Source organism: Amyelois transitella, chromosome 23 (genome assembly GCF_032362555.1).
Source record: "Amyelois transitella isolate CPQ chromosome 23, ilAmyTran1.1, whole genome shotgun sequence".
NCBI lineage: Eukaryota > Metazoa > Arthropoda > Insecta > Lepidoptera > Pyralidae > Amyelois > Amyelois transitella.
The window spans coordinates 296,186-310,669 of record NC_083526.1 but is presented as its reverse complement, the minus strand read 5'-3'; the positions used below and the strand labels follow the sequence as shown (position 1 = coordinate 310,669).

The window sequence follows — 14,484 nt, the reverse complement described above, 5'->3', positions numbered from 1 at the left end:
CAGCTTGAAGCGCATTGGCATCATCCCGAGATGATATGGTACAGAATATCTTCATATCATCGGCAAAACAAAGTAGTTGAGATGTGTGTAGGCATTTTTGAATATCGTTAACCATAATATTAAAGAGGAGGGGCCCAAGTAGAGAGCCCTGTGGAACACCGCTTGGAATGTCTACCCAACCAGAAATATAGTTTTTGACTACTACAGCCTGGGACCTATGGTCTATGTATGAAGAAAACCACCTAAGGAGATCCCCATTGATTCCCACCGAAGCAAGCCTCTCCATAAGCACCTTATGATCAATGCGGTCAAAACATTTAGAGTAGTCGGTATACACTACATCAACTTGTTTTCCAGCCTCCATAGCTTGTGTAAGATAATCGTTAAAAAGCACTAAATTGGATACGGTAGACCTTCCTCTAAGAAACCCATGCTGAAAGGAAGCAAAAGAACTTTTCAGTGCAGAGTATACTTGATTGTATATAATACGCTCAAAAACCTTAGCTATTATACAAAGCTTGGAGATCTGTCTATAATTAGATACATCAGTTTTTGGTCCCTTTTTATGAACTGGAGTTATAAATGCCGATTTCCAGATACCTGGAACAACTCCCTCATTCAGCGACTTTCTAAATAGTAAGGTGATTGGGATTGAAATCGATTCAGCAGTGGCTTTGAGGAAATGCGCTGGTAAGTAGTCAGGTCCGGCTGATTTAGCTGTGTCGAGCTCTAATAAAATTTTCTTCACTTCATCCAATTCAATACTAATGGTCGAGATATACGAGACGGGGAGATCAGACAGCGAACTGGGATTAGTATTGCTATTTTGAGACGGTGGCGTTGCCTGAGTGAAGTTGGAAAGAAAGTAAGATGAAAACATGTTACATATTTCATTACCAGTCGATACTTGAACATCATTATAATTTAGACTGCTGGGAATGGTACTAGATTTGGAGTTGCTTTTTGATTTGATATATGTCCAGAAATACTTAGGGTTTTTTATAATTGATTTTTCGACGTTATTAAGATATGTTTGATGACATTCCCCCTCCATGCGCCTTACTATAAATGGCGGCGATGGTGTCCGCACCCCATCACGTCTCGTTCCCGGCGGGAGCGGTATGCGGTCTGCTGAAAGCCGCTTTGCGACGATGAATGTAAGAGGAGGAATGAAGGATAAGATTGAGGAAGTATGCCAGATGATGGATGAAAGACGTTTGGATGTGTTGTGCGTGAATGAAACGAAGCGGAAAGGATGCGACGCGACGCAGCACGGCCCTTACACGGCGTATTGGTCTGGAATTTCCAGTACCAGCCGAGGCTGTCAAGGGGTCGGTCTAATTCTTTCTGCACGAATGGCTGAGTGCGTGAATGAGTATGAGTGTGTCAGCCCTCGTCTTCTATGGATTAGGCTGAAAGTTGGAATCACTCGGATCTTCGTTCTAGGTGTTTATGCACCTTGGGATGTGGGTTCGAGGGGTACAACATCAGCAAAAAGCGAAAACGAGGAGTTCTGGAATAGTGTAAGAGAAGTATTGAAAGTTACCAAGCCAAATGAGAAGATTATTATGTTAGGTGATTTTAATGGATGGGTGGGTGTAAAGCGTGATGGATATGAAAAGGTGCTTGGTGCGTTTGGTGACGAAAAGGTGAATGATAATGGAAGAAGTGTATTAGAAATTTGTCTAGAGTGGGATCTTTTTGTGTCGAACTCAATGTTTCAACATAAAGAGATCCACACCTACACAAGAGTGGAAGGTATTTTAAAAAGTATGATAGACTTTGTGATTGTAGATGAAAGATTGAAGAACAAAGTGCTGGATACCCGTGCATATCGCGGTGCTGGCATTGACTCGGACCATTTACTGGTGATATCCCGGATAAGGGGTATCTTCAATCGCTGGCGGCACAGGGTAAGGGAGCAAACCAGCGCTTTGGAAAGAGTAAAAGTAGAAAATTTGCAAGATATGGATGTAGGTAAGAAGTATATTAATAGACTGAAGGATGAATTTGAAGATTTAGATGAAATGAGCGATATTGAAGATGGATGGAAGGAATTTAAAGAAAGAATTGTGAAAGTAGCTGTTGAAGTGTGTGGTGTAAGTAGAAGAAGGAAAGGAAAAAATCACAAAAATGCGTGGATGAGTAAAGATGTGCAAGAACTTGTGCGATTAAAGAAGAAAGCATGGCTGGATTTGTTAGCAGCAAAAGCTAACTTAAGAATGCAAGAGGTTATAGATGAAGATGTGAATGAAGCACGTAAGGAATATAAGAAAATGAAAGATTTGGTTAAGAAAGCTGTGATTAGAAAGAAAGAAGAGTATAAAGAGGATTTTGATAAAAGGCTATCAGAAGACTTTCAGTCAAATCTGAAAGTATTCTGGAAATCCGTAAGGTCAGCCCGAGGAAAAACTATAACCAGAGAGCTGACTAGGATCAGATGCCAGGATAGTAGCGTTGTGAAAGGAGAAGAATGTGTACTAAAGATATGGAAGGACTATTTTGAAAGTTTATTTGAAAAAAAGGAAGGAAATAAGAAAGATTTCTGCTATAGCGAAGAAAAAGAGAATGAGATGGAAGGCGAAATTGAAATGTTCGAAATTGTGGAAGCACTTAAGAGTATGAAAGCGGGAAAGGCTGCTGGGTGTGATAGAGTGTCGGTGGAGATGCTTAAAGCAGGAAAAGGCGTAGTAGCTAGTCAGTTGTACTGCCTTTTCAATTTGTGTTGGAGAAGCGGCCGAGTACCAAAAGATTGGTGTAAGGCTGTTATCGTGCCACTTTACAAAGGAAAAGGGTCACAGCTGGACTGCAAAAATTATCGTGGTATAAGCCTGCTTAGCGTCGTCGGCAAATTGTATGCTAAGGTATTGATTAATAGAGTCAGGAATGAAACTGATGACAAAATATGGGATGCTCAAGCGGGATTTCGAAAGGGAATGGGATGTACTGATCAGGTCTTTTCCTTGCGGTGCATAGCCGAAAAGTTTTTGGCCAAGAGTCAAAAAGTCTATTGCACATTCGTAGATCTGGAAAAGGCCTATGACAGAGTTGAGAGGAATGAATTGTGGTCAGCACTTTCTATGCATGGGGTGAGCAGTCTCTTAATACGAGCACTGAAATCCTTATATGAGGATTCGAGTGCTTGTGTCAGGATAAACGGAGCGCACACTGAGTGGTTTAAGATTGAGAAAGGCGTTAGGCAAGGATGTGTTGCGTCACCGTGGCTGTTCAACCTATTTATGGATAGCTGTTTGACAGATTTGAAAGAGTCTAAAAGTGGATTAAGGATGAATGAGTTACTCGTCAAATGTCTGCTCTATGCCGACGATCAGGTTATACTGGCGTCATCAGCGGAGGAGTTACAGGAGATGGTAAACTGTATGCATGAAGCTTTAAAAGAGAAAGGAATGAAAGTGAACGTAAGTAAAACTAAAACACTGGTTTTTGAAATGGAGAAAGAAATGACAGCATGTAATATTTTGATTGGAGGAGAAAAAGTGGAGCAAGTGAAAGAGTTTGTATATCTAGGATCAAAGTTTACATCAGATGGCAAGTATGATAGTGATATTGAAAGGAGAGTGAACGCGGGGAACATGGTGAATGGAGCTTTGCATGCCTTTATGAGCAGTCAGAAACTATCCAAAAAGGCTCGACTGGCTGTGCACAGGGGCGTGTTGGTCCCGACATTAATGTATGGGAGTGAAAGTTGGGTATGGCAAAAGAAGCATGAAAGCAGAATAAATGCAGTGGAAATGAGAGCGTTAAGGAGTATGATGGGTGTGAAATTGAGTGACAGGATAAGGAACAGCGTGATAAGGGAATGTTGTGATGTGAAAGAAGATGTAGTTACAGGAATAGAAAAGGGTATGTTAAGATGGTTCGGTCATGTGGAGAGGATGAATGAAAGCAGGTTGACTAAGCAGATATACAAGGAGAGTGTGGAGGGAAAGGTCGGAGTGGGAAGACCTAGACGAACGTATCTTGATCAAATTAAGGACGTCCTGGTAAAGGGTCAGGTCAAAAGTACCCGAAACCGCCGAGCTTGTATGAAGAGAGTTATGAATGTGGACGAAGCGAAAGAAGTATGCAGAGATCGTGGCAAGTGGAAAGAGGTAGTCTCTGCCTACCCCTCCGGGAAAGAGGCGTGATTTTATGTATGTATGTATGTATGCGCCTTACTCTGTCTCGTAGTAGCAAGAATGTCTCGAGATCGGCACGGTTGCCGTAAATGTTAAATTTACGTAGGAATTTGTTCTTTTCTCTTATTACTTTGATCAAAGCTTTAGAGTACCAGATAGGGTATGTTTTATTGGTGGACTTAACAGAAGGAATGTATTTATGGATAAGATTATTTATATAATTATAAAAGTATTGTAAAGAATATTCCATAGGTTTATTAGAGAACTCAGTGTACCAATCAACCCTCTGAATTTCCGAATTAATTGAATTATAGTCACCTTTATAAAATAGACTCTTCGTAGTGGTAGCCGGTTTTAAATAATCGATAGTGATAAAATCTACGTTAATTGATAAAGCACTATGGAGGGGGTCAATCTGCACTAGGGGGTCATGACACTCCACCACTTTTACTATGTCGTTCGAAATTACTAGGTCTAAAACTCGACCCTGGGTATTTAGTACACCATTATATTGAGAAAAGCCATGCATGTTCAATTCGTCAACAAGCAGACATTCGGTTAACGATTGGTAGTCAGATGGACTGTAACTCAAATCGTTATTTAAGTTCCAGTTAATTTTACTCATATTGAAATCGCCAACTATTAAATATTTGTCTAGAGGGTTCTGAAAAACAATGTCATTAAGCTTATCAAAGTAATTATATAATTGTTGAGAGAATGAGTTGCCTAAGTTTTGTGTGCACAAATAAAGGACACATACGTTTAATTTAATACAAGACTGTTTACCAGAATCAAATATTAATGTTAACCAGAGATCTTCGGCAGATGAGCTGTAGGTAGGTTGCGTGTCAACTCGTAAATCTTTACGAGTTGCAATAAGAACCCCGCCACCCTTTTTCTGCTTTGTGAAAGAATAATCGCGATCGCGACGCCAAACAACATAGCGGTCATCAAATATCTCGCTGTCGGCGATCCCGTCTAACAACCAAGTTTCTGTCAAAATTACAACGTCATAATTAGCCGAGCATATATTTCGTTTGAATATATCTGTTTTAGTTCGCAATCCCCTCACATTTTGATAATAAATATTCAACGATGAACTGTAATCCATAAATAAATGGACGAATAAATATAAGAAATAGAATAGTTACAAAATATATAAAGTGTACGGTAGCAAGGAAATAAATATAAGTTAGCCAAGTTAATAGCAAAAACTCGCCTGCGAATAGAGCGGATAGGTAAATAAAGATGATAATTAAAATGAACAAGTAGAAGTGAGACGGGTATATTATTGACTGTGTGTACTACAAGCATAGCAGCGCGATAAGCAAAAGACGCTCGGGAGCGAACAAAAGAAGTCATTAGCTATGGAATGTGTGCCAGCGGTGCTAAACAGTTGAGTTAGAAAGATGATACAATAAAAATAAATGTGTGACATGCACTGTAAATAAAGTTTTGTGTATCTGAAATATTGCTCCAATAATAAAAAAATATTGGTTACAATGAAATATAATAGGAAACAGTCTAAGACAATCTTTTTAAATCATTTTCCGTTTGAATTATGTGGATTTTGGAGGTATCATTTTGCCGAACATGTATTTTACCGTATTTTACCCACACATATCGGTATCCTAGCTTGTCTTTGAGAGCGAGCTTAGTCTTCGTCAGCAAGTTTTTCATGTCCGACGTGAGATGATCATTCACGTAGACGCGCTGCGCACTGTCCCGAAAACCAATATCGCTGGCCGCCAGGTGCTTGATAGATCGCGCCGCAGCCACAAAATCTTCCTTCATGTATCTATTGGTGAAGTTAACCACAATGGATTTATCTTTGCTATTATGCAGTGGTACCCTAGCAACATAGTTTATAGATGGCTTGGGAATTGGACACTTGATGTGCTTCCCAACTGAGTCTACTATTTCGAATAGATTTTCGTCTTTTTTCAGGGGTACTCCCTTTATTTCCACATTGTTAAGTCGAGACCATTGCTCCTTAGCAGCGAGGGATTGCTTACATCTAGCAAGATCCTCTTGAGTGGACTTTAGTTCATTCCTAAGGAGATCCACATCTTGTAATTTTTCCTCAACAGCATCGACTCTGCCGTTGCATTCATCTAATTTGCTGCTGTTAAATTCACATGAGGCTCGAAGATCTTGGAGATCATTCTTAATAGTTTTTACATCATCCCTCAGCGTATCGAGACTTGAAAGGTGTTTCTTTAGATCCACGATCTCTTTGAAGATTTTGTCGAGAGACATCGGTTCTTCACAAGCACCACTACCACTGACAGTGCTCTTACAAATAGTGCATTTCCAAACGGCTCTTCTGTCTGGCCCAAGTTTTCGGTACCCTGCTTCAGTGATTCCGGCACAAGCGAAGTCATAAAACTTTTTACATGAAGAGCATTGCACACCATCGTTGAACGATTCATTGCATCTACTGCATGTATTCATGGCTATGGATTATAAAAACTACCTTTGATAACTTTGGAACTTGACTTGAAAAATGTTGACGACTACTGATTTTTAAGTTAACTCAAATAGCGTGTGGCTTTTACCAAGGTTCGACCGAGACTGATTGAAATACAAAATTGACATAAAACGAAAGACAAGTTTCAAAAAATGTAAACAAAACGCACCATAGTCATTAAGATGCCAGATGTGAGAAAATGGTCATCGGCGTCAAATGCAATCAGCTGTGACTGGTCCGCCATGTTGTTTCTTAAGCCCTTTAACAGGCGTCCGAGGCTTTTTAATTTGACAGCAATTTAAGACACTGTTTAAGAAAATGTTTAACTCTAAACAGAGATTTTTCTTAAGTATGTCTTAAAGTGTGTCCTTAAATTAAAGTAACGTTTATAAATAAGACTGTTATATAGTTACTAGCTTTTACCCGCAACTTAATCCGCGCGAATTTTGCGCCAATTTTAGCGCCAACAGAATACAGGTTTTTCGCGAATCCGGAACTACAGTTTTTACCGAGACGAAAAGTACCCTAAATCCTTCTCCACACTCTTAATTATGTATAACTGATATTTCAAGAAGATTTATTTAGAAGATAACCCTTGAAGAGGTAACAAACAAACAAAAAAACTTACTTTCGCATTTATAATGTTAGTTAGGATTAGTAAAAGTGTGCATTGACCTTGACATTTTAATCCCAGACTGTAATTTTAACATTTTCATCCTAGACTCCTACTATATTATTTTTTAAATCCACATTTAATTAATTGTTTTGTTAATATATTTGTTTGGTTAATATATGTGTAGGTTTATGATTTCAGTAGACAGGTATATTATCATAGTAAGTTATGGTAATGTAAGTTTGTATAATGTTAATTAAGAAGAAAACTGCATTGTTCTGTTAAAACGTTTCATAATACTTCATTTAATAAAAAAAAAAATGGTTTGATTTTTACTAAAAATATTTTACTGTCGAGTAGAATTAAATATACTCGTGACCACTGACGTGTATAATACAAGTACGCTGGACTAGAAATTCTTTAATAAATAACAAAGACATTTCGTTCTAATTTGAAGTGCTTCTAAAAATATCGCAATTAAATTTGAATTAGCAGTACACTTTCAAGATCAGTGAAATACTAGTCCTTTTTACAATATGAAGGTAGTTGAATAATTTTTGATTAGAAACGTAAATTTTTCGAACATCTGTAATCAGTTGTTGGAATTTTTGGTCGGCGGTGGTGCAGAATAATTTACTAATTATCATTAGATAATTAAATATATTTATTATTTTTTGTGACGTGCATCTTATTTTATAAGTTGTGAAATGGTGAGTTAGTGATCTTTTTTCTTTTAGTTTAAATTGTAATTTGATATGAATGCGTTTTACTATAAAACAATAAATTACAAAAATAAATACATTATTATAATTATTTGGGTGTAACTAGTTGCTAGCCTTTATCTTAAAAAATATATCTTATATATAAAATACTCGTGTCACAATGTTCGTTCCCGTACTCCGCCGAAACGGCTTGACCGGTTCTCATGAAATTTTTTGAGTACATTGAGTAGGTCTGGGAATCGGTCAACATATGTATATTTTTTATAAATAATAATATAAATATCACTACAAACTTTCTCCTTCATAATGTTAGTAGGATATTTGGGTATCACTATGTTAAACAAAGTCAAAAAATTTTCAACAAGGCCAACAAAATAGTAACAGATTTTTTTTTAATTTAATTTTCATAAGTTATTTTTTTTCCGGCACCTAACTGTGTGGTTCCCGGCATCAATAAAAAAAAGAATAAGACCACTCCATTTTTTCCCCATGGTTGTCGTAAAAGGCGACAAGGAATAGGCTTATAAACTTGGGATTCTTTTTTAAGGCGATGGGCTAGCAACTTGTCACTATTTTGATCTCAATTCTATCATCAAGCCAAACAGTTGAGCATGGCCTATCAGTCTTTCAGACTGGTGGCTCTGTCTACCCTGCAAGGAAAATACCGACATCCATGGGAAAGAGAGGAAGTGGTCCTATTCTTTTTTGTATTTGTGCCGGGAACCACACGGCACAAGTATGTATCATAAAATATAGGATTAGTATCTCGTAACACAAGTCTCGAACTTACTTCGAGGCTAACAAAATCTGTGCAATCTGTCCCGTATTCATTCATTTAATTTATTTCAGGACGAGTCATGCGACCAAACACATTTGAACCTCGACAACGTTGACGACGCTGACGACGTTGACGACGCTGACGACGTTTACGACGACGACGGGGTGCACCCCCTACTGGATCCCCTGCCTCCGAAATACTCAGACTTAACCCTGATGAGATCCTTTCTCGTGTGGTCATGTCTGGGCCAGACGAACGACTTCCTAAAAGTCTGCGATTACTACCATTATCTCGAAACTAATGTAAGCAAATTCAAATTCAACATCTACATACTTACATACATTATAATCACGTCTATATCCCTTGCGGGGTAGACAGAGCCAACAGTATTTTAAAGAATGATAGGCCACGTTCAGCTATTTGGCTTTAAGATAGAATTGAGATCCAATCAGTGACAGGTTTCAGCCCATCACCTAAACGAAGAATCGCAATTATATAAGCCTACCCCTTAGTCGCCTTTAACGACATCCATTGGAGAGAGTTGGAGTGGTCCTATTTATTTTTTCTATTTGTGCCGGGAACCACACGGCACATACATATAATCATGTCTATATCCCTTGCGGGGTAGACAGAGCCAACTGTCTTGTAAAGACTGACAGGCTACGTTCAGCTTCTCGGCTTAATGATGGAATTGAGATCCAAATAGTGACAGGTTGCTAGCCCATCGCCCAAAAACAAAGGGATCGCAATTTTATAAGCCTATCTCTTAGTCGCCTTTTACGACATCTATGGGAAAAGGTGGAGTGGTCCTATTCTTTTTTGTATTGGTGCCGGGAACCACACGCAAATTTGGTACTGTACCTCAAGTGTAACTGTTTGTTTAAAATTTGAATACGCTTCGAACACGTTATTCGAGCTTACTACCATCTATCCGTTTTTTCATAACGTGCGAGTGTATCTGCGAACATGACGCTTCACTATTTTTTACGTACGCTCACTTCGTGGAAAGTATAGCTACTTTTTGAAGGTTGGTAATCATGATACAACTTTAAAATTATACGACATAATCGAAGTGACCATTTCAAATATGCTTACTCCCGTTTGCCTGAAGCTTCTTAATTTATAGGAGTAATAATGAATATGTTTGGTTTCATTTTATACTGCAAGAGTAAAGAAGACAACTGCAGTTCGCGCCGTTTTTGAGTTTTTACAAAAACACAAACAACTCCCAACTAGGTACTTGACTTTAGTTAAGTGTTTGCTTTTCGCTCTACATTCCGCGTCCAAAGTTTTGTCGTAAAATTTAAAAGTGTTAAATAGTTCATTTTTACAATGAAAACCAGTGTGTCTCAATTTGAAATGCTTGTTAATTTTATAGAAAAGTAAGTACCTTAATGAATTACATACATTCCTATTACCCCCTAGTTGAAAGAGTACTAGATGAAACTTTACCTATTTTATTTCAGACATGGTGATATAAACAAACCCACTAAAAATGCTAGTGGAAGGATCCAAACAATCCAAGCTTGGGACCGTCTGACCGATTTGTTGAATGGTGATGCAACAGGTGAAGCAAAAACAACAGAGAAATGGAAAAAAGTAAGTATATTCGTGTAATAAAATAGGTAGGTACTTAATATTTTACTTAACATTCCTGACATATTTGACTTTAATGTATTAATGCATTTCAAAGGTGTGGAGTGACTTAAAAAATAATACTAAAAAGAAAGCAGCAAAAATTAATAAGGGTGCTAGAGGTACTGGTGGTGGGCCTGCTTTACAAATCCGACTCTCTGAGCTGGAGGAGCGAGTGCTCAGTATAATCGGGCCGCAAGCTGCTACAGGTCTGATGGGGGTGCCTGAAGCTGGCTTTTTTCAGGTTAAATTTTTTCTTGTACCTTCTTTACATATCTAATACTTACTTATAAATGTAAAAGCTCTCTGTGTTATCAATTAGTATGATTATAACTCAAGAAGCTTCTCTTTTTAGAAGCACAACTTTTTTATTTTTAAGATATGGTTCCAAGTGGACTGTGGGATTTTTTTGAATATAATCATGGAGAAATAAGCCACTTTTAACTAAGAGTAGTATCACCCTTTTTATGCAATAATATCACCAATGCATTGCCCCACCGATCAGGAATCTCACCATCAAAGAGTGCCTTATTTAATAAATTAATTATAAAATATTTTCAACTTTTATTTAAAAAAAACGGATTATTTTTTTACATACATAAACATTATTTTGACAGGAACCAAATGTAACAGGGGATACTGACAGGACATTATCGTTACCTGAAACATTGCCCCATGTCGTCCTCGAATCATCAGAGAGCCCTACAATATTTTCATTACCAGAAGTTGGGGAAATTTCAAGAGGTTTGTTAGTATTTATTATTTGAGGTGATATCAAGGTAACTAAGTAAATTGAGATTTTTATGTATAAAACAATTTTTGTTTCAGTGACTCATGTTGAAATTCCTGCTAATGAAAAATCAGTTCATGATGTTTGGAATGAGGCTGGACCGTCACACCAGCCTCATGTACCACCACCGACGCAGACGCCACCGCCAGTTCACCAGGAGGATATTGCACCAGCTCATCGTCAGCCAGCTCAACGAGGGCAGACACCTCGTCGTCGGCACGGTTCACCATTACGCCGTGCTCGTTCACCGAGAAGGCGCCTTGTCGGACCACATTCCCACATTGAGCAGGCAACGCAGCAATTTTTATCTTCCGATGAGGAATGGCGATATTTTCTCCGAAAAAAACATGAGGATGAAATAGAACTCGAGAGAGAAAAGCTGCGCATTAAAGAAAAAGAAATTGAGGCACAACATCGATGGCAGGATGTAACTATGAGTGCAATAGCTGCATTGAATAGAATAATTGATTCTAGATTTTTAAGAGACTAGGTCACTGTTTTTTTAAATTAGTACGTAATTAGGTAATATTGCATGGTAATTTTTTTTTAAGTTCTACTGTTTTACTAACATATTATTAGGTAATAAAAAAAAAGGTCATTGTTTTTTAATTAGTACGTAATTAGGTAATATTGCATGGTTACATTTTTTTTAAGTTTTGCTGTTGTATACGTATTAAGTAATAAGCAAAAATAAAAAATTCAACATATGGTATATGACATTTATTTACTTATATTAGGCATTTTAAGGATATTGATTTAATAAAATCCTATTCATTATTAAAACATCCATCGTTTCAGCAGAAGGACGTCCACTTACTGTTGGTGTCCACAAAGGTTTCTCCCAAGTCAAAGTCAAAGCATTTATTCAGAAATTAGACCTTCACAGGCAATTTTTCATGTTAAAAAAATAAAATTATGTAATATTATCAAAGCTACAAACTACTAGCATTTCGGAACGACCACTGCTGAGAAGAAACGCCGAAAGAAACTCATGTAACAGTATTGGTCCCTATCATGCCTGATGGGCCAAGGATCACCACATACTACACATAGAAATTGATAATTTTATTGTGAATTCTGTAGTTTTCTAACTAATTGATCCCTATAAGCCCTTCCTCGTATTAATTCATTTGAGATTCTTGTTTCCCTGAGATGTTCAATCGGCTGGGGAGGTACATTGAAATCTGAAAAAAAAAATACAATTTATTAATACCCTAGGATAGGCAGGAAGTTGTTAAAAAAATAACCTACAGTCAACTTTCCTACAAGATGAAAACATTCAACTGCTAGTCCCAAATGCACTAATTACTAACTTATTTAATCTATTACTTACCATAATTATGTGGTTCTGCTACCTTTTAATCAAGTGCAATATTGTGTAGTACACAACAAGCCTGTATTATTTGTGCACACTTTTCAGGCTTATAATGTAGGACTCTATCTTTGCATAAGCATCGCCATCGGTTCTTCAATCTTCCAAAGGTATTTTCTATGAGCACTCTAGCTCTCATATGTGTTTGGTTATAATTTGCTTCTGGTGACCCTGGGTGCACCTCCAGAAATGGAATCATCAACCATGGACGTTGAGGATAACCAGAGTCGCCTGAAATTTAAAATTAGTCTTTGTACAAAAATGTATCAATACTGTCATTAAAGTAAAAAAAAAAATAATATAAACATTTTTTGCATAAAGTAGGTATGGGTTAAATATAATCACCTAAGAGCCAAAATATTTCACCCCTGTTATGTAGATGTTGCATGTAGGTGTTAACATTACTGTTCTCCCAAATGAACGCATCATGATTTTGCCCTCCAAATTTAGCATTTACATTTATAATTCTGCAATCACTATCACACCCTAAAAAGACAAGTATGTACTTGGAGTTATTTTGAAATGAATTATTTAATTAAAAATAGTTTCATTTTTCAATTTAACATACCATCTGCACATTTATTGAATGGTAATGTTTTCGACAATAATATAAATGTTCCTCTGCACTTGGAGGTCCAAATATTTTGAAATGACTGCCATCAATGCATCCAATCACACCTGGCAAGCCATACTTTGTAAAAAATCTGTAAATAGATACAAATAGTCAAAGTTAGAATTACACGATATAATATTTTAAGATGTATTGCTCCTAGTGAGCATTTCAGTTATTATTATTTACTTGCAGTTTATACACCACACACCATCACAACTATATTTGAAAAATACAGTGAGAAAGACAATTAAAATTAACAAAAATAAAAATCACCCAAAAGCAATGTCCCTGTAACATCCTAAACTTTGTGACAGATAACTAAATTTGGAAGTCCCGGTTTGACCCCAGGCTGACCATTTTTATAGCGAATTATTTGGTACTTACTTGTGACTGACTACTTGTCTGTGTCTTTGGAAAAGATATGTATTTTTCAAGCATCGCAGGATGATTAAGGGCCTGTGTTACCTCCTGAATGTAAACGCTACACATCTTTTGGCATAGACTTTTAGCCACTCCTACAGGACGCTGGTAAGACCCGGTTGCATAGAAAAATAGTGCAACCAGAACCTTAAAAAAAATGAACATTAGTTTTTTTATGTGAAAAAAAAACTAGTGTTAACAAGTAAAACCTGCCCAAGATAACTCTCTGACTATGTAGGTACATACCTTTTCCTGAAGACTAATTTGCAGCGTTTTCTTTAGGGTTGTTAAATGTTTTAGTTCTTCACAAAGAAATAGAAATGCTTCCTTTGATAAGCGATATCTATTTCTAAACTCCACTTCACTAATATCCCATAGTGGATTAAAAGACGACCGGCAAGCTCGTCGTTTTTGACGGAGTTGGTTTCTGCTGTCTTGAGTTTCTGCAGCCATTAATAACTTCCAGGCAAAAAAATTACGTGCTGCCATTGTCATAAATATCCTTCTCTATTAACAAATTATTTCAAACCACGTATGATTTCACAAGCCAAAAGCCAAGTGATTTACTTTACTAACGCGTTTCGGTTGTGAAACAATTAAAACTGTCAAATTTAACATTTACACTCGCAAAAACACACGAAACTTGACTTCGAATGAGAACGCAGTCGAAACGTTCAGAAACTCATCGTCATTAGTAAAAGTTTGTACAAATACACTCGTGATTTTATTTCTAATAGTTTCCGCTAGAGGCGCTGTTCAAGTTTACATACAAAATTGGAACTTAACGCAAACGCACTAGTTGCGTTTTTCACAAATGAAAACTTACACTCAGGGTTCTGATATATAAAAGACCGAGTTACATAGGCATTTCTGGAATTTTTCACGCAAGCGAAGGGAAAGCGAGTGTTAACATAAATCTCTTACATATGTGT

At 37.2% G+C, this 14,484-nt stretch overlaps 2 protein-coding genes and 1 pseudogene across 2 annotated transcripts in view; 1 reads left to right on the top strand and 2 right to left on the bottom strand.

Moving 5' to 3' along the window:
* The window catches only part of LOC106138127 (complexin), a 276,922-nt gene that overhangs the window by 88,375 nt on the left and 174,063 nt on the right, over positions 1-14,484 (bottom strand). The gene's annotated exons all lie outside the window — the stretch shown is intronic.
* LOC106133367 (uncharacterized) lies at positions 9,812-11,736 on the top strand. Its single transcript, XM_060951083.1, has 5 exons — positions 9,812-10,104; positions 10,189-10,321; positions 10,416-10,601; positions 10,975-11,101; positions 11,186-11,736. Exons 1-5 carry the CDS (start codon positions 10,055-10,057, stop codon positions 11,635-11,637), a joined length of 948 nt encoding a protein of 315 aa, XP_060807066.1. The 5' UTR covers positions 9,812-10,054; the 3' UTR covers positions 11,638-11,736.
* Positions 12,571-14,226, bottom strand: LOC132903256 (uncharacterized; annotated as a pseudogene).

What these genes read in the sequence shown, in the direction of transcription:
- LOC106133367 (XM_060951083.1), top strand. Translation starts at nt 10,055, where the DNA reads ATGAAAACCAGTGTGTCTCAATTTGAAATGCTTGTTAATTTTATAGAA. An exon ending in CAACAGAGAAATGGAAAAAA is followed by an intron (nt 10,322 to 10,415) that starts GTAAGTATATTC and finishes TGCATTTCAAAG; the next exon opens with GTGTGGAGTGACTTAAAAAA. An exon ending in CTGAAGCTGGCTTTTTTCAG is followed by an intron (nt 10,602 to 10,974) that starts GTTAAATTTTTT and finishes TTATTTTGACAG; the next exon opens with GAACCAAATGTAACAGGGGA.